The sequence below is a fragment of the Gobius niger genome, assembly GCF_951799975.1.
Source record: "Gobius niger genome assembly, chromosome: 1".
Lineage (NCBI taxonomy): Eukaryota > Metazoa > Chordata > Actinopteri > Gobiiformes > Gobiidae > Gobius > Gobius niger.
The window spans coordinates 18,326,511-18,353,750 of NC_136852.1; the positions used below are offsets into that span (position 1 = coordinate 18,326,511).

A 27,240-nucleotide genomic window follows, 5' to 3' on the forward strand; every position below is an offset into this window, starting at 1 on the left:
GAATTTACTCTTACCCAAAATAATAATAACATGCTGTATCAGAAAAGTGTGTTTTACAGTTTTATTATTGAGCCCTCGAAGGTCCTGTGAAATGCTGTCTTTTGTTTTGTTTTTTATTTGTCTAAAAGGTCAAAAGAAACGCCTGGATAGAGTTCGACCAATGAGGGTTCTTTTATTTCAGATAATTTGATCCCAAATGATATGATATGAAATTACAATGAATCCCATTCCTGCTAACAGACAGCGCTGTGGCACAGATAATACAAGTATAAAGTATATCTTCATATCAACACCAACCCAAAAGCAAGAAAAGCCTCATGTCTCGCTCCTGTAGTCAGATTGGTTTATGCCCATACTTCAAGACCAAAAGACAATATTCTGAAAGCATGAATTGTTTTTAGCTCTTTAGAAAAAGACACTTTATATATGTAATATGCATGAATGAACCGGAACACAACTCCAGGTACCTGTATGAAGAAACATTTTGACAATTAAAAGCTCAATTGAATTGCCCGATTTTTACCCAGTCCTACTAATCATGCTATTTACTTCTAATTTAGTCCAACTTTTAAGAGGTGGTGCTGCCAAAAAAAGTTTGGGATTTAAAAGACACTGCATTTGGTGTAATTTTGTTATTAGCGATTCATAATGAACTCAAACCGTTTATATGTATTGTTTGTCTTGACATTTGCCCATGTAATTGTGTAATACTTCTGTCAGGCAGCTGCTCTCATCAATAAACTAATTGCAGTCGTACTTAGTGTTGCTAAGGGGGATTACATTAACACCAGTCTAAATCTCTTACATTTGTCACTAAGCATTTAAAAGAGATGGCACAGTCGATTCTCTTGAGAGCAACTCTTCAGAGTGTGATCCAGGCACTTACACCAAAGCTGTGTTTATGAGGCTTGAGGAGCCTTTAAAGCCACTCTTCCATCATGCCAAGGTGAGGAAGCACTGCACATCCCTCTTAACACCTGACAAATTGTGCACAAAGCGATATTTGTGCCGCATGGCCTTTGTTGTGTTTACCAGTCTGTTTGTACATCTGTTCCAATCTGTGTTTTCCACAAATAGAGCCCTGTTAAAGTCAATAGCTGAAGTATATGGTACATCACGCCGGAACAATCCTGGCTGAGTGTTTATAGGCCTATTTATTATAAAATATCAACTGTTCCCATACAGCCTTTTGAGGTAATTTAATCAGCTGGGCCTTGTCTTATTCCCTCATTGGCAATCATTACATGAGCACAGTGTTCTCTATGGTGCATTCAATCTAAACATAATCTCTGCCATTTCACCCTCTCTACAAACTGTATGAGCATATGCCTCATGCTTTATGATGCTATGCAGTTTCGTCTGTCTCAGGGAGCTCTTTTTGACAAGTGTTTGTGAAAACAATATACTGCAAGGAAGCAAAAAGGAATCCTCGCTTAGTCTTTGACTTCTAGACTTGTTCCAAAGTATTCAGATAGCTAATGGGTCCTGAGACAGTGCTAGGCTCTAATAAATTATATACAATTAATAGATGCTGTCTTTTATGGAATAAATGAACATCATCTTTGTGTTTTATGGTTCTAGATAATACATTAATAATGCAAAGTATAGGTAGTGAAAAAAGCAAGGTAGCTGTAAACCGAGTAATGTTAAAGTTCTGGACTTGAACAGTCCTCAGCCCTATTGGTAAGTAGGCATTAAGAGATAATACATTTTGTCACACATGTATGTAAATATGCCACACTGAATTGTAGCCAGGGACTGATTTAAATGTGTTGTTCCACAATGTAAAAAAAACACTCTCATTGCATGCCCTCGTAGCCACTGAGCCGCTGTCGCCCCGGCAGTGCTGTGTTAAAAGGGTTTGATGTGACTTTATGTGTTATTATTTGCCTCTCCTATGAAATTCAATAACAAAAAGTGCTGGCGTCACATGAAGCAGCCTTGCAGAGAAACAGGAAGAATGTGATTTCTTGGAAGCATATTGAGCTGACTGTCCTCGAACCACAGCGCTCAGGTCCTAGCCTGGAGTGGAGCACATCCTTCAGACAGACACTGAATCTTTACCAGCTGCAGCGGCCTCTCCTGTTACTGACCCTGCTGCACTTAGACCTAACTGGGAACAGAACATCTCCCTATTGGGATCAATAACATGCCACATTAGCTGAGTGATGCGCAGCAGACTCCAAATTACCAGTGCAAATCGCTGTGCCTTGTTCGCCATGAATCAACACCCTGCGAGACAGCTGAGTGTGTAAAGTGCCACACGTGCTTCGCCGCCGGTGCTGCTGCTGCATGAGGCTGCGCTTGAGCACAAGAAGCAAGGAGAAGTGAGGCATTTACAATTCAGATAACAGATCAGGACCAGGAGCATTGTCTATACCAGAGAAAAGGAAAAATATAAGTGTAAAAGGCTGCTGCACTTGATAGGAAGCATGGTTTTGAAGACACCCATTGCAGTTGTGAAAGCTTTTGTGAAACTGGGGGGAAAAAAGTTCCCTGGTACAAAAAATATAATGATGTGCAAATTGCACAAGAGGCACAACGAGTAACTATGTCAGTGACTTGAGCCACTTACGCAAACCGTGAATGTTGGATGGATTGATCTCAAGGGTGACGAGTAGCAAAACAACAAACTAGCAATCACAAAAACCATAGAAAGCTGTTGACCCTGCCCTGAGCTGACCCGATCCATATGTGTGGGCGTCAGGTGTAAGGCCCAGGTGTTCAATGCAATGCACTGGCATGAATCATAATAGTTTTTCTTGCTTGTTTCCTCTTGTTTACAACATTCTCGGCACAAACAGGAAAATAGAGAAACAAGCAAAAGTTTCAAACCTATTGAGAAGGTGTCAAGAGGCTTTAAAACCTTTGTATTAAAGGAACAGGCCACTGTTTTTTCCATACTGAGATATGTTCTTACCTGAGCTTAGACGAGTTGATGCGTACCTGTCTGGTCTTTGTGCGTGCCTGTGGAGGAGCTTGGTCGCTTCTAGCTTCACCCCGTTTGGAGCTCTAGGAACATACTGAGAGAGGCCAGATGCTAACAACATCTTTGGTAGTTTTGTGACCAGACATGTACGCATCAACTCGTCTAATCTCAGGTAAGAACATATCTCAGTATGTAAAAACGGTGGCCTGTACCTTTAATGTAAATGTTTAAATGTGACTCTTGATTCAACCCTCTCTATCTCAGTGATAAACTTGGCAAGGCTTTGAGTTTGTCATGTTGCTCTCTCCGATCATAATCCACACTCCTCTGGTGATAGCTGTGTGGAAATCTGAAATCAGATCACTCAACTCCTTAATTACACTGCATTAAGCCTCCTGTCCCAGCGGCGATGGGGATCATACCCGGCACCGTTCTTCTTAGCTTGTCCTATCAACGCCACAATCTCCCTGTCACCGTTTTGCCTCTTCCAGTGGGGGGGGGAACATATGACAGATCTCAGAGATATAACAGCCACGCTCGCCCTGGTGCCTGCCACACTAATGGTTTATAAATATCACCTTCAAAGACCAGTGGAGGTGCGAGGGTGGAGGGCGCCGTGGTGGTGTAGCATTGCAGACCCATTTAGGCACAATGATTTCCATGCCACTTGCCCCTTTTGAGCTCAAAGGTCCGGGGTTAGGGAAAGAGCTGGACTCGTGATGGACAGCTGGGCAGCTGCTGGGTCAGGCCTGCTCATGCACTGCCTACTGTAATAATGGTCAGCTACCAAATGGCTTAATCAGACGGCTTCTTACGCACACACGCCCCCTCAGCTAGCCTTCTTACTGTCACAATGGGCATTTTTGTTAGTTTGCTTGCACACACAGCGTAAACAGCTACAAGTTGTGTGTGGCATGTGCATATGACAATTACAAATGTTGTGTTGTTGAGTTTTTCCAGCTCGGGGGCATGCGGTTAAACGTGTTGGATATCCAAGCTCTAAGACCGACATGAGGGGCATTTAACCCTCCGCAAACATGCACAGCTCTGTAAGCGTGAATACATAATCACCTCTGCAAACGATCTCAGATGACAAGCTGCAAATACTCCATCGGGCTTGGTCCAATCAGGTCCTTTACTGTTATTTGAAATCATGCATTGTGAAGCAAAAATATGCCATTTTAATATAATACCTCTGAAAGGAAGAGCCGGAGGGAGAGTTTGTCCTTTTGTCCGGTTATCTATCCTCTACTGTAAATCTGGATTTACCCTCTGGGAAAGGTATATTCCCTTAGGATTTATGGGTTAAATGGTTTCATCATTCATTGGTCAATGTTCAAAGTCACTTTAATCCAGATTGGTGTAGGTAACGCATTACTCTCTGTCAAATTACATTTTTGGCATAAACAAAATGCTTCAGAATTCTGTTTGTGCTTTTTGTTTTAGATACATTTACTACACATTTGACCATGCCTTGAATGTTATGATCTAAATTAATGTTATTTATTGGAGAAACAAATAATACTACAATTTGAATGTAGATAAGTGTATTATCTGAAGTTCGGGAGCAGGAGTCAGGACTGCACCTTTCCGGTCTCCATCCTATAAATACTCTCCCTGTCCGTCTCCTCAGTCTCTCCTCAGCGTCCCTCCCACCCTTATTTCAATACTCCTTCTATCTTTTAGGTCAGTGGGGATGAAAGCCAGAGAGCTCGTCGTTGTCTCCTACAAAGCCCCAAAACGACAACAGAACATTATTCACCGCTGTCATCCTGTTCAATAAAGTTGTTTCACTTTGAGGCTGTGGTCCTTGTGAGTGAAGTGGCCATTACAAGTTAAGAATATGAAGAATAAGATGCACAGTAGTGGTCATTCAGGGTGTCCGCAGGGCATTAAAAGTCATTCAACGAATTTAGCCAAAATCAAGGCAATGTCATTAAAAAGCATTCAATCAGATTGCATTACATGTCATTTTGTTCAATTGTCTTTCCTCTGTTTGATGAAATGTTTGCAAATCTTAAGAAATGAGATATGCAGTTACTTGTTTTGTTTTGATTTGTGGAGGGCAATATACAAGTTGATGGTAGTGTGTGCTTCATCTCTGTGGTTTGACATTTCAATTGTTTACTCTTGATTGTACTGAAGGAAGTCAAATGTCTGTTTCAGCATGCTGCGCTTGGTTAAAACTGCCCCTGTGAGAATCATGTGAAGATTAAGCGAGTTTAGAGCCATGCGTGGAGAATCAATTTCGACACAATGAAAAGTTGAAAGGGATTAAGGCGCGTGCGATGTGATAGCATACCCGAAAACACTTTAAAATAGCTGCAGAGATTACAGTAATGTAATCCAATTGAGAAAGCTTCCCCAAATATTTATTATTAAAGCACCATCTGTTTTTATGCCTGCAGGGTCAGTCCAATAGGCACTATTACACCAGCACGCCCATACTGTTGTCCTACATTCTTCTCTTTCTTGTCTGGCACAAAGTTGGAGAATAACCCAATTTCCCCTTTGTTAATTTCAGTTCTCTTTTAGCATCAACAAATAAGGCACACATGCAGTTTCAAAGCACTCATTTCAAAATAAAGGTCACATGCACAGTTTATCCAAAGGAACCGTTTGTGGAGGAGTCAAAAATATAAATAATAAATGAATGTACAGTGTGTTTCATGGCTGAACCTCTGGGGACAGTTTGTTGATACAAGATTTAAGAAGTAAAAAAAAGAAAAGTAACGCTGACCATGAACTCTCTCGAGGTGCAGATGAAGAGGCAACGCCATGGACATATAAATAGGCAAAAACTCTCAAATTTAAAAAAAAAAATATCACACACTCCTATTGTGTCAAAAAACAACATTTTAATTATGACTTTTTGGCCCTGAGGCCTTCTTCAGATTATTTTGTTCTTTTCTTGAACCAGTGCACGAGTTCATCATGATATGAAAATATATTTTTCGACATCTGCAATAAGAGTGTGTGATGTTGATTAGAAGAAGATTCAAGTACAGCAGCTATGAAGCTGGCTCACATATCTTCTAAAGTCGGGCTACATGATTTAACAGTGCACATCTTTATAAGGTTTCTCTTGAGAGGGCGAGAGTGAAATATTTCTCTTTTATTTCTTTCTTTTTGACAGAGACAAGGTAATCAAGACAAGGTAGAAAGCACGTTTGTAGCTGACGAGATGTGTAAAGAGTGTACGGTGATTTTCTACTCCTGTTTCTGGTTTCTACACTATACATTACAAATACAGTACTAGATGCTACATTACATGATCACACACTAAAGATATCAATGCATTGCAGTTTTTATTGTTGCTAAATTGCTAATTAAGTTCCATCTTATCCCAAATGTACATAGTGAACTTGGGCTGGACTGTATATCCAATATTGTTATTGCAATATTGTATAGTTGACAAAATATTTATAGAAATGACAATATATAACAAAATTAGTCTTTCATTCATTCCATACTTTTTGTTTTTGCTATCACGGGTTACAATGAAAAGGAATGGTAACTTAAAATGTCTTTTTTTTTTGGCAAGAATTGTACACAATTTGATATGTAAAATATGCTTAGATTTCTGTTTACTTTGAATTGAATGTACCATGTAGAAATGGTTTGGTATAATATAAAAATATTCAATATTCTCATATTGTACTGGCCAAGAGGTCCCTCACGTATTGTGGAAAATACTTTTCCCACAGGAATGAGTTGATCTACTTTCATGTCAAAGCTTTTAGGACATTTGCAGCGTGTGGCATGATTAACAAACTGATAGAGTATGGTTTAAGAGTCAAGTGAAGACTCACAGGAGGAGGTAGAGCAGGAGATTTCACGGTAGCAGCAGGATGACTTAATATTCACCAGCCCAAGTGCTCCTGGGAGATTTAACAGGGGGGGGGGGGGGGGGGGGCACACAGACTAGGACAGGGCAGTCTTTATACCCTGCAAACTGTTTGGTCCTCACCTCGGCTTGAAGAGAAGAATATAGTTTCTTTACATATATCTTCTACAGAAGAGCACAAACATGTATCATTTAGTACTTGGTGTTTGTCTTTAGTAACACACAAGTTTAAGACTCATATTATTACTGAACACTTTGTGTGAGTGAGTGGTTGGTGGTGGTCGGAGGGGCCGATGGCGCAGACTGGTTGCCTCGCTTCCATCAGTCTACCCCAGGGCAGCGGTGGCTACAATAGTAGCTTACCACCACCGGGTATGGAGTGAATGAATAATGCAATGTAAAGCATCTTTGAGTGTCCGGAACAGCGCTATATAAAACCATGCATTATTTTTATTATTAAACACGGATGCTCTGTTTCAAGTCGCTTCCTTTGGATGTGCTGCCCCCTGTGGGTCACAACGAGTCAGTAGGAGAGATAGTGCTAACACTGAGGGTTTCATGTGATTACACAGGGCTGTGTTAATTGGACAGTTAACTCTTGAACAATAGCTCATATCCAGGATGCCCTGAAGACAAACAAAACATTGTTTTTAAAAGAGAAGAATCCAATTAGTAGATATACAGTGTGGCAGGCCTGAACGCCTAAGGCACGGTGTAATTAGGACAGAGTTTGCACAAGCTGTATGCTATCATGTCTTTATCCTTGTTATTGGCAGCCCTTCCTGACTTTTTCTGAGGAGGATTTTGTTTGACTAGATCCAAATGTCAAACTGTTATCTGTGGGCTAAGACACACACACACCACAGATGGAGACAGGGACAGATTAGTGCAGATTTTCTTCATTTAATAAACAATTGAATGACATAATTCTGAGGATAAACCTGTTCTTAGAAGCAGCGTCTGCAGTGACTAGGGCATGATAACACTCAATATCAGCGTCCATTCACATAAAGGTGAACACGTCTTTTATCCTATGACATTCTGTACATTTGTACACAGTGTTCAAAGTAGTAGTAAATGTCTCACCTCTTTTATCAGGTCCTAAACAGTCAAATTGTGTTCATTGTTACACAAATATTGTGCATTTCTCTGTTGAAGAACAAATTATATCTGAAGACATACGACCTGATCCAGAAACCTATTTGAAGAAAAACAGACAGACAATCTCAACAAACCGATACACACATATTAATCTGGTGGTGCTTGTCCAGGACATGGCTTAGCATTGCAAAGAGAGGGCTGGAATCAAGGCTGCATGATTTGATGTGCTGCATTTTCTTCTAATGCTTCTTAGGGTCAGTTAGGGTCAACTCTACATATCCACAGGTTAATCCGGCATGCTTGAGAGAATTCAACACAGAAAAAACAATAATTTTAGATTAGACGTTATTTTTTATGACATATTCCTTTTCATCTGAACATATACTTGTCTCTAACACAGTTTGAATCAGCTGAAATAAACTTCAGACTGTGAGAACCGTACATCAGCCGGGCATGATCATGATGACACAGAGGATTAAAAGTGAAGTCATGCCTGCGTGTGGAGTGGTAGTTTAAATGCTGTTTTGATGATGACCCACTGACCACGTATTACATCATATCCATGTCTTGCTGCACCTCGTGCTCACGTGAGGTGACAGGATTGGGCCTCAGATCGTTAAAGGATTACGGAGCTCATTCTGGATGACTTTGCACTGTCCCAGAACCACATGGCGGGTCTACAGACAGCTTCAATTCTATGTAATCTATATAATCTATAAGCTCCGTGTCTGCTGGGCTGTTCATGCATGTATAATTTCTATGCCACTCACACAGTACTCTGTGTCCTGTCCCGGTGCCACAGCCAATCGGCAAACTCTGGTGGGACATGTTTTTTTTTTTGGTCTGAAAAGAAGGAAGGCGTGTCTGAGTGAACAGATGTGGAGAACTCGGCTGAGTATCAGTCATTTCGACTGCTCTCTCTCCACATCCCCATCTAATCATCTGCGCTCTCTGGCTTTATCCAGTTGAGCATTTCCATGACTAAGTTTTGCACTTTGCTAAAGGATTTACTGCAGTGGCTTTAGTTGCCATTTTTATTTGGGATAGGTTTGGAGCTAGGTTCAAACTGGAGCTGCCGCCAGAGACAGGCTGCGGAGACCAGCTGATTCAACTTCAGCTGGGCAGCTCCGGTGACGGGGCGCCTTGTGAGTTTTATTGTTTGCTTTTATTTATTTTTACCACCATATCATCCCATTATCTGTCCTCATCTGTATTTATGAGATATGATTTAATCTGTTGAATCTGTGTCTCTCAGTCACAGGAGATTTCCAATGCAGACAAAGGTTTTTATACCGCAATCTGTTCTGGGTTGCTTTTGTGCTGCAACCCAGTGCAGATGATGGCTTCAGAACTGTGTCTACATTGACTATGGCACACATATGTAATTTCTCTGTGTAATGTTTATATTTAGTGGCAAAACAGCAGTTCAAACATATCACCCTGTTGCGCTACACCTGACTTTGAAAAGAATAACTGCATATAAGTGCTTTTTATTGTACTCATCTTTGAAAATCATGTTTAATTGTGTTTCAGGTGACACACACGGCGTGGAGATCCCTTCTAGAAAGATCGAGGCGGTGAAGGGTCAGAAGGTTACGCTACAGGCCTGGTACAGCCCCAGCTCTGACATCAGTAAAAACGTTGTCCTCTGGACCTTTGCCAACAACCAGACCACTTCGGTGAGAGCTTCTTAACATAGTATAAACAATCAAATACAGCTTTGATCTTTTGTTTAAAAGGGATGATTACATTTTTTTCTCCTGTTTGATAATCGTAAAAAAGATCAGAAATATTGTGGCCAAAAAGATTCAGCTGATGACTTATCTGCCAACACTGTTCTTGGTGTCGCTGCACATATGTGCTGCTGTCACATTGTGTAAGCGTGGTTGATATAATCTTTCACCCTGTGGATGAGCTCGTCTTGAACTGACAATCTTATACCACCGTCTGTATAAGTATTTTATTGATTATTGGTTGATATGTATTATGTACAGTTTTAGAAACATGATTATTTCATGTTTCTATGACATTATTTATGTTATAGTAATTGTCTAGGCCTACATATCTTATTTTGCATAAGGAGATCATGAGTTTGGAACTTGTTAACATTATTATGATTAATTTTTATTTGAAGAAAAATATTCACTCCTCTTTATGTTCTACATTGCAGCTAATTCATTATAGCTCAGGTGAGGTGGGTTATGGCAAAAATGTGTTCACTAAAAGAGTGGGCTTCAGCACGGAGATGCCCTCAGCAAACCTCTCCATCTACATCAACAACACCCAGGAATCAGACAGCGGGCGATACGTCTGCTCAGTCATCGTCCCGGAAGATGTTCTCATAGGAGAGCTCACCCTAAATGTCAAAGGTAAGGACGACAGCATCGGAAATGTTTCAAAGGTTAGAGTGCAGTGACCGGGTGGTTACATGGACGTGTTAGTAAATACATATTGTAAACAGATAGCGCTTAATCAGAGATTCAAACAAGGTTACCATTTTTTTGCTCCTTGCATCAGACAGAGCTGTCTGTCAGCGTGAGAGCTGCATCCTGCTGCATGTCCATATGACAGTGTATGCTGCTGCTATGTGTTTTACTCACTTCAATCTTCAACATGATAGTACAGACAGCCGCATATACCTTGTATGAAAATAATGAACACATAGGTTTGTGTTTATTGTGTGTGCTGGCAGGTTTCTTAGAAAGCACTTTAAATGCATAGCTGCTCAGTGAGGCACTACAGTAAAACAGCCTCTGTCTGTCATATTACGAATCACTCCAGACGTTTGTCTTAAGCAGCAGGCATTCCCTTGTTGCTTTCTAAATCTAACTCACTGTCACTTTTAGGTGAACTTTACTGCTGGACACTTTGTATGTTTGCTGTTAACTTCAAGAAGCGGGTAGAAGTAAGAGTGGGTTCTATGACCACTGCTCACTTTCAGCCCTAGATTATGTACAGCTCACATGCACCTGCACCTGTCAAAAGCACAGTCTGTTGACGTGTCTGTGTCTGCCCACAGTCCCTCCATCGCCACCTGTCTGCACCATGACAGGGAACCCAGTGGTGAAGGGAAATGTGACTCTGCGCTGCACGTCCAGCCAGGGGAAGCCCGCTCCTCAGTACAAGTGGACCAAGGCTGCTCCCTTGTCTGAGGTCTTCTTCTCACCAATGCAAAGTAGGTTCACTCGACATTTTAGTTGACCTTATTCCAGCCTACTAGTTTTGTATGTGAACTATACAAAAAACAACTCTTTTTTAAAAAATACCAGCAATACTATGAGTGTAAAAAGATTCACAAATTATGGCATTGTGAACATTTTATATGCTATTTTGTATGTATATGTATATATATGTACAAACATCATAATACTACTATACTATAGGTTCTTGGATTCACTAGGTTACGGGGACTAGAGGGAATGTTTGTCTGTTTACCCTGATCTCTACATTGTGTTGAAAAGTCATTTACTCAGTGGTATACAATCATTAAAAGATCAGTGCGTGTGTTATTCTTCCACAGTCAATTGACGACATAGTACCCTTTGACCTAAAGCAGATGAACCCTCATCTGCGCCCACGGGGTCACACAGCAGCTTTGACCGCTTCAACTGCGCGCTTTGATTCTGCATCGTCCTGCCATGTAATGCTAAATCCTCTTTACAGATTGACTCAGACCATAGACTGCTGCTTACTGGTAGACATGAAAGTCAAATGAGAGGTATAGACACTGAAATTAAACCCTGAATTGAAGGCTCAAACAAAAGCCATTGCACTTAATACATTTAATTAAATGCCAAATGCATACAATATAACATAATGCAAGTATTTAGTTCATTAGATATCGTGATAATACCCCCCCCCCCCTGCCTTTTGAAATATTGCATCAAGGGAAAAAATATACCTATCATTGCTTTTCTCTATCAATATCACATTATTTTGCGATGATTTCTGTATCCAGTGAGACAGTATAGAAAACACCATCTGTTCCTGAACAGTAGGATTTACAGTGATTGGTTTAGTATTGGCTTGACTTTTTTGACCTCTTGCCTCAATCAGTTTAAGGCATAAAAGTCCCATGTCTTGTATCAGGAAAACTACTCTCTCTGATTGTGCTCTGGGCGGAGATCTCTGCTCTCTGTTAGCAGCAGCACTGCTTCTTTATCTGCTCATGGCATTCCTCTGGATCATTATTGAGTAGTATATGGGCTGTAAAAAAAAAAAAAAAAGAATGAATTGCAAAAGATATAGGCTATACAGTAACATAACCAATGTATAGAATAGAAAGTTAATGGAAACAAATAGACTATTTCCATAAATGGCAAGCGTGATGACACTGTACAGTAAATGGTTGGTAAAATGTCAGGACAGTTTGGGCTTTTTCTCTCACTCACAGTGAGTTCCCTCCTCCTGACCCTGGTGCCCATTCTAAGAAGCACCATGTCATTACTTGATCAGACATCTAAAAAACCATAAGTGCTTCTCTCTCATCCACCATTGCATTCACTCATCGCCTTCACTATGTCATTTTTCGTTCTGTACAAACCCAGAGTGGAGATCCTGTCCCCAGCCATTGCTTGTCCTTGGTTACATTGGTAAGGGCTTTCACTCATATGATCTCCCCACTGTCCGTCAGCTGTACCTGTGGACCCTGACAACCCTAATAGTCACAGCCGATTAGTCGAGAACCTTTAGAAGTGTTGTAAAGGAAAAACTCAACCCAGCAATTAAGTTCATTTTGTCATCTGTAAAAGAAAAGGTGAAAAGTAAGTAAAAGACCTAAACCTAAATGTCCGCATTATATGGGGATAACATTGTTTTACTGCATAGTCAGAAAAAAAGCAAAATAACTTTACTCTCAATAATTGCTGTAATATATATTAGGCCTTCTTGATGCAACCCTCTGTCTACAATACATTTAACAGGCTTGACTAAACAACACAAGCACTTACTACCAAGAGGGAAAAAAAGAGATGAATTTATTAAATTATACAGGGGTGAGTTTTTCCTTGTTCATTGACTGTTTTTGACCTGTAGTTACTTCTCTTCAATTGTTCATTCATAATTTTGTTGTTGTTGTTTTGGGCATTTATTTCTTGTTGGGATTAAAATGCTTTACACTTTAAAAGCAACATCTTGAAAAATGTGTTCATTTTTAATACTTTTTATTATACTATCATGTATTTACATTTGTAGAGAGTGCTGTTTATTCCGTTGTATTGTAACATTTAATGCATAAAGCAAAACTGATGTTGAGATATTTAGTGTTTTTTTAATTTCTTGACAGATTTCTTTTTGTTTGTTTATTTCATATTATCATGTTTAACAAAGTGTATTTTTTATCAGCTGAATGGTCACTTAACATTATAGTGTCAAGAGTGTCGTTCATTACAGTCACCTCCAGGGGTGGAAGAAATACTCAATATTCTTACTTAGTAAAAGTGCAGATACAGGACCAAAAATGTACTTAAAGGGACTATACGGAATTTAAAAATGTTAAATTAAGTATTTTCCTCCCCCTACATGTTCCAATAATGTCCTAATGTGTAGAATGAGCCCAGACCACAACTGCTTCTAAAATCCTGCACTGTCACTAAAACTGTGTTACTTCGGCCAGAATTAGTATCTGATAAAATGTTTACTTAAGTAAAAGTATAAAGGTATGCATTGTAAAATGTACTTTACAAATAAAAAGTACAAGTATTTAAGAGTCTAATGTGCAGGATTTTTTAAATAATTTGACTCAAACCAGGTCTAAACGAGTAAATCAAAAGTAGATTTTCACGTCAAAAACAGGAACTAAACCAGGTCTAAACCAGATCTAAACAGGAGTAAACCGCTAAACTGAATCTAAATTGGGACTAAACCACTACTTCTACTACGTCATCAGATACTTCTGATGACGGCCTGCAGATGGCGGCTGAAACATGTAAAGGTAAAAGATCTTTAACATCTCTAACCCTAGTGTCTGTCAAAACGAACCTAAAAAGTGATACTGGGACTAAACCAGTTCATCGTAGAGAGGTCACTTTGAAAATAAAATACTTTTAACCCTTAATTACACCCAAGCACATTTTTGGTAATTTTAAATTATTTGGATTTTTATCCTAATGTAAACACTCATAAAAAAAATACTCACGTTAAGGGTGCCTCGACACAAAAATGTGCTTGGAACTTTAGACAGCTCCATGAAGGAACAATATTTCTTTTTACTTTTTATTTTATTTTGAAGGTCTGACTCTCCTCTTTCCATACATATAAAACTAATATTACTTTCATAATGTTTTAACCCTTTCATTGCCAACTATCAGACTCAAAGTTGCTACAGCGTGTGTTCCAAAAACACAAACAAATTTATACTTTTGAAATTTCAAATACAAAATGAGAAATTAAAGACATTTCTGGTCTGGCTGATGTGGCCTGATGTCTGTGAAATATGACCCGACGGATTTGTTTAAAATGTGTTTATGTTGTGGCAATTTTAGTATAACACTAGTGTTGTAGGAGCTTCCACACAAAAATGTGCTTGTCAGCTATTAAAAAAATGAAGGAACAATATTTTTGAAAACTTTTTTTTTTTTTTACCTCTCCTCTTGTCATACATATAAAAAATAATGCAACTTTTTAAATATTTGAACTTTCTTTGCCAACTTTCTGTCGCAAAGTCACTAAGATGGCTCCACAGACTTACATTATAATCACAATTTTTCAAAACACTTAATAAATAAATAATAAAACACATTAAAAATTTAATTTCAAACTTCTGCATATTTTCTGAACCTTGAGGCTTCAAACTAACGCCCTGACACAGTTTTTGAAAGGTGTTTTTAAGGGTTTACCCAATTTAAAAATGTAGTCGAGTAGAAGATACAGATACAGGCTCTAAAATGTAGTGAAGTAAAAATAAAAAGTATTCATCATAAAATGTATTTAAGTAAAGTAAAAGTACCTATTATTTGCATCTTTTACTTTGTTACTTTCCACCACTGGTCACCTCTGTATTTCCGTTCAGTATTAACGGCCATGCATGGAGCGGCCTGCTGCATGTGTGGAAATCGAGCTTATTTACATCCATCACGTGGGAGGTCTCCTGGCTTGTCAAATGCCGCTCATTGACCTTGCAGTAATGGCAGCATCATTTGAGTAATGCTCTGCCTCGGCACCTCAACCGCGTCAGCGCCTTCCGGCCCATCACTGTGGGGCTTGAACTCACTCCAAGCTCGCGGTCAGCTGACGTGCCGCTAATCCGACAAAAGTGGGTTTGGTTTCTCACAGCTGGTTTTTAAGCCCGGCTATTACATAGTTATCACTTGGTTAGTAAAAAACAACAGGGATGCCACATTCTTAATCAATTTATTGATGAGACTTTAATGGATTTCTAATATATGTATTTGCACAATTATAGAGCTGAACAATTTTGGAAAAAACCTCTTTGTGCTTTAGAATGGAAATATAATTCACAGTGCACTGATCATTTTAAACAAGTACAGGAGAATCCGCATTTGAGAGACAACTGCCTAATGAACTGCTAAACTAATACAAGAGGTCTATTCTCCAGAGAGTTTTCAGGTTTCATACATAAGCTCAAAGACCGCTGGGGTTTTGTTCCCCAAGAGGACATTGTGTTACCTAAACATTTGCAAACTTTCTCTACCACTGGAATTGTGATTTTGAGCAGCCCTAGCAATAGTTTCATTATTATATTTGTGTGTGTGTGGCTTGTGTGGCTTAATCTTGGTCCCGAAGCAGCAGCAGATGGTACAAACAAAACTCAGATCCCAGAGTACACAGTAGGACCGCAGACTTCGGGATGAACACAGCTGTGTGGGGTTATTTTTTTTATTTTTTTCATATCTTATGTGATTTGTTTAACTTTTAGTCTGGATCTAGCAGTATTAATATTGTCTGCTTCTGTATATTCACTAGACGACCATGTTAGAAGGTAAATTGGACACCAGTTTTTCAATACATCATAGTTTTGATGTATTGTTGCTTAATTTTGGAAAAACGTCGAATTGTCAATTTTGGAGCCAATAATTCGGATAACAATTTGATTTGTGGTTTATATTATAAAATCAGTTCACTGTGCTTTGGAGCATTAATATTTGAAAGAGGGATAGCTAAACTAATACATGAATCACATGGGTTTCTGAACAGGTTTGAACTATTGGCGCTATAAAGTTAGCAGCTTTTGTGCAACATGAAAGCCAGATATTTTGTTGTTTGCTAAAGATTTGGCGATTTGCTTATAGCAACCATTCAGATTCCAATTTTGATTCGATTACGATTAATTGTGCCGCCCGACCAGCTATTTCCCTTGTCCCCATGAAAGCAAAATGACACCAGATGAAACCATATTGCAATGTGCTATCTGAAATTGGATTGCGGAGGATTTGTGGAGATAAGTCTCTGTAATAAAGCTTGTTTATTTCTCTGCAATCTGTGTTGCAACAAATCACGTTTAAGAAGTGCGGAGAGGAATTGATTGTGTTGCATGGTAATACGTAAACCACAGTGATGGGCAAACACATTTGTCCGTGTCATGACCTCTGGAGGGAGAAAGCATCAAAGGAAAGTGTATAGAAAGCTTTACACTGCGGCTGAAAGTGAAGGCGGCGCTGAAGAGTTGTGATGGTTAAGAAGGGGATTGATTTGTGTTGAAAGCAGCTACAATGTGGGAAGAAAAAAAGTATATTCAATAACTGACAAGAATATTCCAATAACTATATTTTTGTAATAATTATGCCTTTTTGCTAGATGAGAGACAGGGCACCCTCCGCCTGACTAACCTCACCAAAAGCGTGTCAGGGAAGTACGTTTGCCGAGCCAGCAACACGGCCGGTTCAGAGACCTGCTCGATAAATCTGGAGGTTGTCACCTGTAAGTATTTACAAAATATAATATTTCCTTTTATTGCAAGCTTGAATTCAAATCTATTAATACGTGTTGTGGGTTTTCCAAGCCTCAAATGCTGGGATGATTGCTGCAGCCACACTGGGTTCCATCCTGGGACTCGTCGCCATGGTGCTGTTTCTCATATTTCTACTGAGAAGAAGAGAGGACCCTGAAGAAGAGACGGCCAATGAGATCAAGTATGACTGCCTTTGATCTTATTGTATTTGAAAAGCCACCCCCACTTAATGAATAATTCAAATAAAAGTTGCTCTGTGTTATTGGTCAATCTTCTCAAAGTCACACTGGAACTTGTTATGTTAAAAGAGAAACGTGGTATTTGTGTGTCACCTTTATGCGACCCAGCGGCTGTATATGTGGTTTGCACTGCGCTATCACTTACGATAACGGTGGCTTCTATAACCTTCCAGGATCAGTTGTTCTGTAGGTTTTATGGTGAGAGGGTCTGTCAGCAGTGAAAACCTACTAGAAACTCCAAGAACAATTGATCCTGCAGCATCTCTCATGGCAAATAAAGGCGTCATGCTAAGCACACATACCGCCACAGAGTCACTACAAGGTCAAATACACACTAATAAATAATTTGTTTTTTTTTCCTACGTAAAACGTTGCACAATGCATTATTATTTTATATAATTTCTATTGAAGTCCCACTGCCGTTGGCCTATTTTGTGGACATTTGATTGTGACTTTTTTTTTCTTGTTCAGGGAGGACGCCCAGGCACCAAAGCGAGTGTCTTGGGCTAAGAGCACCACAGGATCCGACATCATGTCTAAAAATGGCACTCTGTCGTCTATAGCCACCAGCCCAAGACCACGAGACCCTCCGAACTTTCACTACCCCTACTCCCCAACCCCGGCTTTGGACAGTTGCTCTGTCATACACGCTTACCAGCTTCGGCCGGGGGAGGCGAACACCTTACAGGGACTTCCAGGTTACAACATCGGAGGAACTGCTTCACGGAAACCTAAACCACCTCCCACTGCAAATGGTGCTCCTCCGTACATGCGTAGTCCAGGAAACGGTGCCCCTGCAAGGCCAAATGGTGCACAACCTCAAGTCCCACCCCCGGTCGCAGTGTCTCCTCAGGTGAGCTCCTCCACCCTGACGCGGATGGGAGCAGTGGCTGTGATGGTGCCTGCTCAAAGCCAGGCTGGGTCACTGGTGTAACTTGCTGTAGCATGTCCACTGAGGCAAAAGGACAGTGGCTAAACAGTAAACAAATGCCTTTAAATGGAAAGCACCTTTTTAGTGAAGATGGATTGGGAGGAAATTACACTTTGTGCATTTGAACAAACAACTTTCAGCGACTAACTCTTCAAACTGTGCTTTCATTTGGTTTCTTTTTATATTCGGCAATTTTATTCTAGAGGAATATTTTCCAAATGGCTTTCAGTAGCTTTACAATGTGAACCATAGTTACGTAACTTTTGGTAACACAATACATACAAGTAAGAATAATGTAACGATCAGGGGAGGACAATTTAATTTAGTAGTTTTGAGCCAAGTATTTTTCTAATGGAGGTCAGGTTACGCTGTGTCAGTCAAATATTCTCAGGCCCTCTGGACTGAACACTATCCAGGTTATTCACCAAATGGGACACCTGCTTTATTTTAAACTCAGTCCAAATTTAAATGATTTTACTTTTTTGGGAATACATACAGTGTATATTTCATTTGTCTGGTAGATGGAATTGATGTTACAGTCTTATGGTTTTAGAGTATGACTTCGCAGGTTGTTGGTATGTTTTCAGATAATCACGGTGAGTCATTCTGACAGAGTGTTTTTCTTTACATTCACCAATGTGTGTTGATGGTTTGTCTGGTGAGGAAATACATTATTTTTGTCACATGAAGATAACATGTAGCACACTACTGACGCAGCTTTGTTGTTTTTCTTGTTTTCTTTATGTTTTTTAAATAAAGTCTATATTTGAACAAAAAAAGTTTACAGGATTTGTTAATATTGCACCACATGTACAATGAACTAAATAAAAACAAGCAATTGTTAAAATAACCCATTCTTACACTTGGAGCAACAAAGTACGATAATACAAACCAAAAAACCTCTCTAACCAAGTGTATCCACTAACAGTAACTATGATAAGTTCTAAAAGGCAACTTAAGGAGTTTCTTACAATACATAAGAAAGATTGATTCAGTTTGCAGCCAATAGTGTCGACAGTAACTGTTCACCCACATGAGCATGATTTTTTTTTTTTAACTGAGTTGGTTTGGTTAACATTTTGCTCTTGTTTAAAGGAAAAAGCCACCGTTTTTCCATACTGAGATACGTTCTTACCTTAGCCTAGACGAGTTGATGTATACCTGTCTGGTCTTTGTGCGTGCGCTCAGTCACTTTGACGATATCACTGCGCAGAAGTCGAAGTACTCCAGGTGTCATTACGCCTCACAATATAGTGCCCCTTTTTATCTATTTAGAAAATCAACACGTTTACTTTTGTGCAATTAGACTTGGATCATGTAACACTTCACATAACTGTATAGGGAAAATGTCTAACAGCTTGGTCGCTTCTAACGTCCTCCCAGTTTAGGGATATATCTTTGCTGGGAGAGGCTAAACGCTCACAACATTTGCGTGACTGAGCACACGCACAAAGACCAGACAGGTATATATCAACTCGCCTAAGCTAAGGTAAGAATATATCTCAGTATGTTAAAACTGTGGCTTTTTTCTTTAAAAGCAGTTATGTTTTTACTGCATAGGTCATAATCTAAACATTTTAATATGTTTTAATGTCCACAGAGAAAACCGTTGAAAAGAAAAATAAAGTACAGCAAGACACATCAGGAAAAATGCCTCAAATAAATCAAGATTCTGACAAAAGATTTCTCGAAATAATCATCCTCATGACTTCATTTGTACCTAAAAAAAAAAGAAGGGGAATTTACATACAGGGTTGCTTTGAGAAGACAACAGAGTTACATGTGACTGTAAAACTCACCCTCCAGGATTTGGTGTACTCTAATGTCACGGACAAACTGCTGAACGGGATAGTCCTTAAGGTAACCATACCCACCATACATCTGAAGGGCCTGGTTACAGATCTGCCAAAGTGGACATTAATAACACCTCAGAAAAGCCAAGAGGGAATATGAAGTAGTAAGTTAGACTCACAGAAAAGCATTCATCAGTCGCAAAGAGTTTGGCCATTGAACACAGAGAAACAGCATCGGACCGTCCCTCCTGGAGAGCTTTTGCAGCCTCTCGAACCATTAGTCGAGATGCTATGAGTCTGGTCGCCATTTCTGCCAGTTTGAACTGTAGATACTAGACCCAGATAACAGACACACTGATGAGATTTGCATAAACAGTGGGTTAATCGACAAATCTTTTTTTATTATTATTAAAAGCCATGTACCTGATTGTTGGACAGTGTTTCTCCAAACTGCTTGCGAACTGACAGGTGGTCTCTTGCTAAAAGCAGTGATGCATGTGCAGCTCCAAGGGAACAAGATGCTATGAAATATGATTGAAACATGTAGCGTGATTTTAATTTCAGCTCGAGAAGATAGTGTTATAAAGAGGACATAGATTTTGCTCACCAATATTAATTCTACCACCATTCAGGCCTTTCATGGCAATATTAAAGCCCTGCCCTTCTTCCCCGAGCCGGTTCGACACAGGAACCGCACAGTCCTCAAATATTACTGCCCTAGTTGGCTGCGAGTTCCAGCCCACCTGCAGAGCACAGTCAGCAGATTAACTCAAACACACCTACTGGTGCCATCTAGTGGCGTTATGTAAATATTCCAGTGGAGTAGTGATTAGAATGAGCAACATCTTTACCTTACGTTCCTTTTTGCCAAAGCAAAGACCTGGGGTTCCCTTTTCCACCACTAGACACGAAATCCCCTTGGGTCCTTTGCCACCTGTTCTGCACATCACAACATAAACATCTGTATCTCCTCCTCCACTGATGAAGGCCTGCAAAAGGATAAAAATAATAACTGGCATGACATCTCAAATGCAACTGTCCTTGAACTTATACCTTGGAGCCATTCAGGATGTAGTGGTCTCCATTTTTCTGTGCACTTGTCAGGAGGGATGCGGCATCACTGCCGCTACCTAAGACACACATCTCAAGTGTGATCAAGGTGTTATTCTCATTTTGAATTTTTGACATCATTACAACAAACCTGGTTCTGTCAGACAATAAGAGGCAAATTTCTCCATTAGACAGAGGTCAGGACAAAACTTTTCTCTTTGTTCATCGTTACCAAATGTGTCTATCATCCATGCACACATACTAAATAAATAAACAAAATGTGTTAATAAAGAAGTACTGTAAATTATGCATAATAAGTTATAGCCGTCATGTATTTGCTTAGTACTTGTGAATACTGATGTAAGCCGTAGTGCTGACACATCCTGTGGACAAAGCCTCAAAAATAATGGATGTGTCAAGTCGGGAAAGTCCAGATCCACCGACCTCAGGCTGAACATAAATGCCACCAAAGCCCAACTGTGCAGCTTTTCTCATAGTCTCCACCGGAAAGATTTCCTTCAAGAGATCAAATCAAACACTTGATTATTTATTTGTGACAAGGGCCAAACATGAACCAAACGAACCCTAACCTTTTGGTCCCATTCTGCCATGTGTGGTGCCATTTCATTGGCTGCAAAGTCAAAAGCCACTTTTTGAAACTCCTTCTGCTCATCTGTGAGTCCATGAGAAGCTGTGAGGAAACAAACCCAACGATCAGAGATAATAATGAATCTTTGTAGAATTGCAATTTCTTGTCAGCACTTTCGACATTATTTTACAAATCTCAACCATAGACTGTAGGGGTCGGCGTGAAACAAAGGGGTGTAGGGTCTGGAGGACACAGCCTGGACCAGAAGCAAGTGCATGTAACGTGATCACATGATAACTTTCTATTAAAATTCAAAATGTGGACACGCGCGGATCATTAATCACAAATTGCTACGTTATCTAAAGCCAGTGAAGCTGTGCAGTGACCGTTTTGTAACATAGTAGCTTAGCTTTGTATTTCGTAATGCCGTCACTTAACCTTTTTTTGGTTTGTTTTTTTTGCAACACTTACGGTCAATGCTTGAAGCTATTCCTCTGGTAGGTCCGCATCTGTTCAAAATGAGACGGTGGCTCTTGCAGATGTTAGAACCCCATCTGACTGCTCTTGCCAGGGGAGCCAAGGCTGCCATGTTTACCTTCACACTGCGTCACTGAGGTACGTCACCACGCAGCCGCTGGGGCACGTGGGTAGTGGAGTTTTTGTGCTGGAGCAGCAGCAGCAGCTACTCGTTGGAGGGAAAGTAGCTCAGCCTTATGAACAGAAAAAGGCAGCGTTTAGCCACATTGCTGGGTGCAAGAATAGCCTATCAGGGCAATCAATCGATCATTTCAATTGCGCCAACTTTGCAGTCAGCCAAGTCAATCTAAACGCGTGCACGCCTCACCTGTCTCAAAACTACCAGTGAGTGAGTGAGTGAGTAACTTGCCTAACTAATGCACAATTTTATTTACTGTTTTTTTTTTTTGACACGCCTGCTGCTGTTATAACAGGTTGACATTGTACAAAGTGGAAGATGCCACCAAAGAAAAGGACCAGATCATGTTTAAGAGCTGCAGATTCAGGTAAAGTCAATGCATACAGTTGTGTCGTTGACTGAGTGACATTTAGTTCCAATCACAGGTGAGATTGACTGTGCTGTGGATGGGGACAGTGCAATTATCCCCTCTGCAAAGGAGGCCAATAAAACAACAGGGAGCAGGAGGAAAGCTGCTGGATCAGATAAAAATGGAAATAAGGACACTGCAGACACGGCCCCTGAATACAGACACTGGCTGATGAAGTCTGAGCCCGAAAGTCGGTTTGAGAATGGCATTGATGTAAAGGTACAATAGATCTTCTGTTGTTAACATGGCATTATTTGGTTTAGTTTTCCATGTGTCATTCATTTGTTGCATCAAATGGTATCAAACTGATTGTATCCTTAGTATTAGTACTGCAATGCTGTTCAAACAATCCACGAGAGCTTTATTTGTGGAAAACATATCTTTTCATATAATGAGTTCTTGAAGACTGAGGTATTTTGTACAATTCTGCAGTTTGGAATTGAGGATCTGAAAGCCCTGCCAGATCAAACTGGCTGCTGGGATGGAGTTCGCAATTATCAGGTAGTGTTTTGAAGACTCTAACACACTATGGAAATGTGTGTTAAGTTTTATTCATTATCTACCTATAGGCCCGTAATTTTATGAGACAAATGAAAGAAGGACACTTGGCGTTCTTTTATCACAGCAACTGTAAGGAGCCCGGAGTTGCAGGACTCATGAAAGTAGATCCTTTTTTTTTATCCATATCAAGATTTGTTTTGTTTTTTCAGTGTTCTCCTTAACTACTTAATGTCTCTGCTCTAGATTGTGAAGGAGGCTTATGTGGACCACACTCAGTTTGATAAAAAGGATGTTCATTATGATGCATCAAGCAAACCGGAAAATCCTAAGTGGAGCATGGTCACTAATGACTCTTTTAAATAGTCCTCACCCTACAACATCATTTAAAATATGGTCAAACCTTTTATTCCAGGTTGATGTCAAATATCAGAGAATGATGAAGCGATATCTTCCCTTGTCAGAGCTTAAGAAGTACCATCAACAGCACAGCACTAAAGGAGGGCCTCTAAAAAACCTAGCGCTCTTTACTCGTGCAAGACTGTCAGTTCAACCATTAACTAAAGGTAAGTGAAGTTCTTTTTTTCATGTTGTGATGGAAAAGTAATAATAGTTGTTCTTTGTTTGGCAGAGGAGTTTGACTATATACAGAGTTTGGAAGACAAGGAACCATTTGAATAAGTTCATAGGCTACTGTGTCAATAAAAAGTTCAAGTAACTCATCTTTCTTACATAAAAAAAAACAGGGATTCAGATTCATTTGACACACTTCAGCTTTTATTTAATTTTTGTCAGCATGTATTTCATTGATTAGAGACCTCACTGAAGATGATGTAATAATAAACAAGGACAAAAATGTGTTATTTCAATTCACATTTCATTTTTTTCTCTGAATCAGAAAATACCATTACAACAGAGTTTGACACAGTTTTCTGAACTTAAAATTCAGCAAGACTAAGCTAAACGAAGAGTTGTGTATAGTGTTTCCTTATTTGGCATCAGTTATTCGACTTTTGTGTTAAAATGAGAAATACATGATTAGTCGTGTTACTGGTTTCAAAGACGAAAAGAATAAAAGGCAGGAGAATTTAATTTGATACATGTTAGGCACAACTTTAAAGTTTCTTCTAGTAAAGTTAGAGAAGAGTTCATACTATTAGACTTAAGTACAAATGCTCTGTATTAGCACTCTGAACACTGCTAGAATGCTGAGGTAAAGCATAATGGAAGAATAGGAAAGGTCATTCTGTGGCAATGCGAACTTCATTCTCTCAGGACACACCGAGACAAAAAAGGTTTATGCCGAACATATTTACAGAAAAGAGCGTGATAATACTTAGAAATGGACAATACATTTAAATTCTATCAAATCTCCACGTGCAAACTCATACACAGAAATGCATTGGGGAACAAAGCAGTGCAACATAAGGAAATAATGTGGAATGTCTGAAATATAAAATGCTGTAAATTACAATTAAGTAAAGTGAATATAAATTGCGAAGACGAAAATGACAAGCAGAATGTGGTCACATGAAAAACACCACATACAGTACATTTTACACAGTGTGTTGTGTTCCCACAGAGAAAAATCAAAAGCCTCTGAAACGCCTCATGGCAGCTTGAAGGCTCGATTTTTTTCCTTGTTTGTCTGTATTTGATCTCCCTTCTTCCCCCAGCAGTGAGTAAAATAGGTGCTACACCAGATGCGTTACTAGTCTGTCTCTGCAGTACTGTAGCAGACGGGTTTTGTAAATGAAAATTAGGCAGCACTCTTTACCCACTCGCACTCTCCTCCTTCGCCGCCTGTTCCAGGGCGCTCTCTGAGGCCGCTGAGCCCTCAAACCTCTGAGATGCAATGGCAGCTTGGTGAGACATGCTCTTCCTCACCACATCGCCCTTCCTCCATAAGGTGATCTCCTTCAAAGAAAATCAGGAGGAAACAATATTAGTGCCCAGCTATTGAACTTGTGTGTCAGCAAATCACAGTTTCTTCAAATCGTGAGTATTTTTAACTTTCTTTTTTTTTTCCTACCTGCTGTTTGAAGTATCGTCTTTCTTCCTCATCTATCAGAACCAGGTTCAGGTAGTATCGCACAGAAAATTTCTTGTTGATGTCTCTCATGGTTGGGGTGAGGTCATAGCCAGCCAGAAACAATCTGATTGGAATGGACTCTCCTAAAAATACAATTAAATACAACATTACTAGTCCTGACACTAAGAGAAGTTAATCCAACAGTGTCGAGTCGCTGTGTGCTTCACCCCTGACTGGTGCCCCATCCATAATCTCATACTTGGCGATCGTGTCATTTTCGTGGTACACACTGGGTCCTGTGCCTGTGGTCTCACGTTTGATTATGTCGATTTCCATGTGCTTGATTTTGATCCTCACCAACAAGAAATAGATTTTACCCACAATCACGTCTTTGAGGTGGTACCTGGACAACAAAAGGACAACATGACTAGTATGCACATACATTATTTTTCCTCTAAACAAAACCCTCAACATTCCAAACCCAGTAACAAAATCAGACAAAACAATGCACACTTGTCACTCATTTGGATTCTTTGGTCATGATAAGACATTATTCACAAATAGGGTGACCACCTGTCCCTCTTGATTGTACTGCACAGCCATTAAGGCCTCGGTCCCACCATTTTTTATAATTGTCCAGTGACATTTTTCACATCCATGTTACTCAAAACTATTTAATTTTCAGTCCTTATTTCATTTAAAAATAAATAAACATCAACACTCGCCATCATGTGAGCTTCCCCATGTTTGGTTTTGGTGATCACCACAAATAGATGTAGATATACGATGTTCTAAGAGTCCAGTTGTTTTGTTTATTGTTAGAAGTTTGAGTCAATATTAGTTTGTTGTGATTCTATGCCATCTCACTCGCTAAAATGAGTGTGTTCTTGTGATAAAATGGTTTACAGACACAATGCATTTCTCAAGTCAACCCCTCCACGTCAACTGATCAGTTAGTCACACATTTTGACAATCTGAGGTGGGCACGTTAGGTATTTGTGATTACGTGGCTGTGAAATGCTTACTTGGATTTGTTATACTCAAACTCGATGTGCAGGCAGTCTTCAATGCCAACTTCCATTTTGATGGAAGAGTTCATTTCAGGATATGTACTCAAGGTGTGCACAACAATGTCCATCTCTTTACTGATGTCATTCAGTCTTCTGATCACGGTCGCGCGCAGAAAATACCTGTAAATGGGACCAGGAAGAAAAAGATGTTAGTTTTCACTACAACAAGTAGTAAGTAAGGAGGGGGAGGGGGGGACTTCTTGTTAATACTCACCTTAACTTTACATTCTGCCCTGTGTATGATTCATATGGTTTTTCAACATGAGTAAACTCAAAGTCAAAGGTCTGTGACTGAGTTATCTCACCGGGACGGGCAAGATCTTTTACAAGAGACACAAACTCGTGGTGGTTTCCTCTGTCATAATACAGCTCTGGAAGATGAATGAAACAAAGGGGGAAGCCATTTTTTAACAGTTTTGAACCGACACATTAGTAGAGATAGTGGAAAAACTGATGAGTAAACATTTCATAAGCAATTGAATATTAAGCATCTTACCTATTTGACCAACAAACTCGATTTTTATCCCTTGGTGCTCCAGCCTCTTGCCCGGGGTTTTCAGTGTCACGTTAACCTTGCCTCCCACAGTTTCGCCGTCATAGAAAAGATAATATTTGTCTTTCTTTCCATCCTCTGTCTTGTGCTCGGCCTTTTTTCTTGTTTCAGCATCATTCAAGACGACATCAATTTCAGCACTCTGGCCAAAACTAAAGAAACTCATCGTTGGCTCTCCCACAAAGACGTGGTCTTCCTGACAAACCTGTTAATGTGTCTGTTTGGCCTGTGGAGTGTCTGATCAACGCTCCTCAGTTCGCACTCACAACACTGTTACAAAGAAAGTCAAATATACTTTACATTTACGTAGCATAAGTTACATCTCCGTGTTCACACCAGACCAAGAATCAAAATAACAGTGCGGTAGCAAAGCCAAAACGCCAAATATTGCAGCCATTAGCGCACGAGCCGCCCTTGGTGCGCGCGAGTAATGTTTCCGATAAAGCCTGCACTGGTTACAATGTTGCGGACTTTGGCTTATTTAAAAAAGCTTCAAACTGTCAATGTATTTTTGTTTTTCATGAGTAAAAACATGGAGAAAACTGACTATGTTGTCAAATGAACAGGATGTACGCCACAACTGGCACAATTACATCCGGGTGAGGATTTTCAAATTAAAGCAGTGCTGTGTCAGGA

General features: G+C 39.8%; 4 protein-coding genes across 4 annotated transcripts in view; 2 read left to right on the top strand and 2 right to left on the bottom strand.

The window, feature by feature from the left end:
• Positions 1-18,787, top strand: part of esamb (endothelial cell adhesion molecule b) — a 29,053-nt gene extending 10,266 nt beyond the window's left edge. Inside the window, exons 2-7 of the mRNA XM_079555054.1 lie at positions 9,411-9,556; positions 10,048-10,246; positions 10,897-11,052; positions 16,632-16,754; positions 16,837-16,966; positions 17,496-18,787. Of these exons, the coding sequence (XP_079411180.1) occupies positions 9,411-9,556; positions 10,048-10,246; positions 10,897-11,052; positions 16,632-16,754; positions 16,837-16,966; positions 17,496-17,958 (1,217 nt within the window). The 3' untranslated portion in view covers positions 17,959-18,787. The remainder of the gene's footprint in view (positions 1-9,410; positions 9,557-10,047; positions 10,247-10,896; positions 11,053-16,631; positions 16,755-16,836; positions 16,967-17,495) is intronic.
• A 704-nt stretch (positions 18,788-19,491) lies between these two features.
• acad8 (acyl-CoA dehydrogenase family, member 8) lies at positions 19,492-21,986 on the bottom strand. Its single transcript, XM_079563285.1, has 11 exons — positions 21,859-21,986; positions 21,389-21,489; positions 21,145-21,314; positions 20,950-21,059; positions 20,802-20,878; positions 20,600-20,737; positions 20,356-20,491; positions 20,172-20,269; positions 19,928-20,080; positions 19,755-19,857; positions 19,492-19,675 (listed from the first exon to the last, which is right to left on the bottom strand). Exons 1-11 carry the CDS (start codon positions 21,974-21,976, stop codon positions 19,620-19,622), a joined length of 1,260 nt encoding a protein of 419 aa, XP_079419411.1. The 5' UTR covers positions 21,977-21,986; the 3' UTR covers positions 19,492-19,619.
• Positions 21,987-22,068: 82 nt separating this feature from the next.
• thyn1 (thymocyte nuclear protein 1) lies at positions 22,069-23,651 on the top strand. Its single transcript, XM_079555077.1, has 8 exons — positions 22,069-22,248; positions 22,338-22,409; positions 22,468-22,670; positions 22,884-22,952; positions 23,021-23,113; positions 23,196-23,291; positions 23,365-23,515; positions 23,581-23,651. Exons 2-8 carry the CDS (start codon positions 22,361-22,363, stop codon positions 23,628-23,630), a joined length of 711 nt encoding a protein of 236 aa, XP_079411203.1. The 5' UTR covers positions 22,069-22,248; positions 22,338-22,360; the 3' UTR covers positions 23,631-23,651.
• Positions 23,652-23,748: 97 nt separating this feature from the next.
• On the bottom strand, positions 23,749-27,189 carry vps26b (VPS26, retromer complex component B). Its single transcript, XM_079555064.1, has 6 exons — positions 26,548-27,189; positions 26,266-26,422; positions 26,007-26,171; positions 25,209-25,384; positions 24,982-25,124; positions 23,749-24,866 (listed from the first exon to the last, which is right to left on the bottom strand). The coding sequence occupies exons 1-6, from the start codon at positions 26,768-26,770 to the stop codon at positions 24,723-24,725; spliced, it is 1,008 nt and encodes a 335-aa protein (XP_079411190.1). The 5' UTR covers positions 26,771-27,189; the 3' UTR covers positions 23,749-24,722.
• Positions 27,190-27,240: the final 51 nt, after the last annotated feature.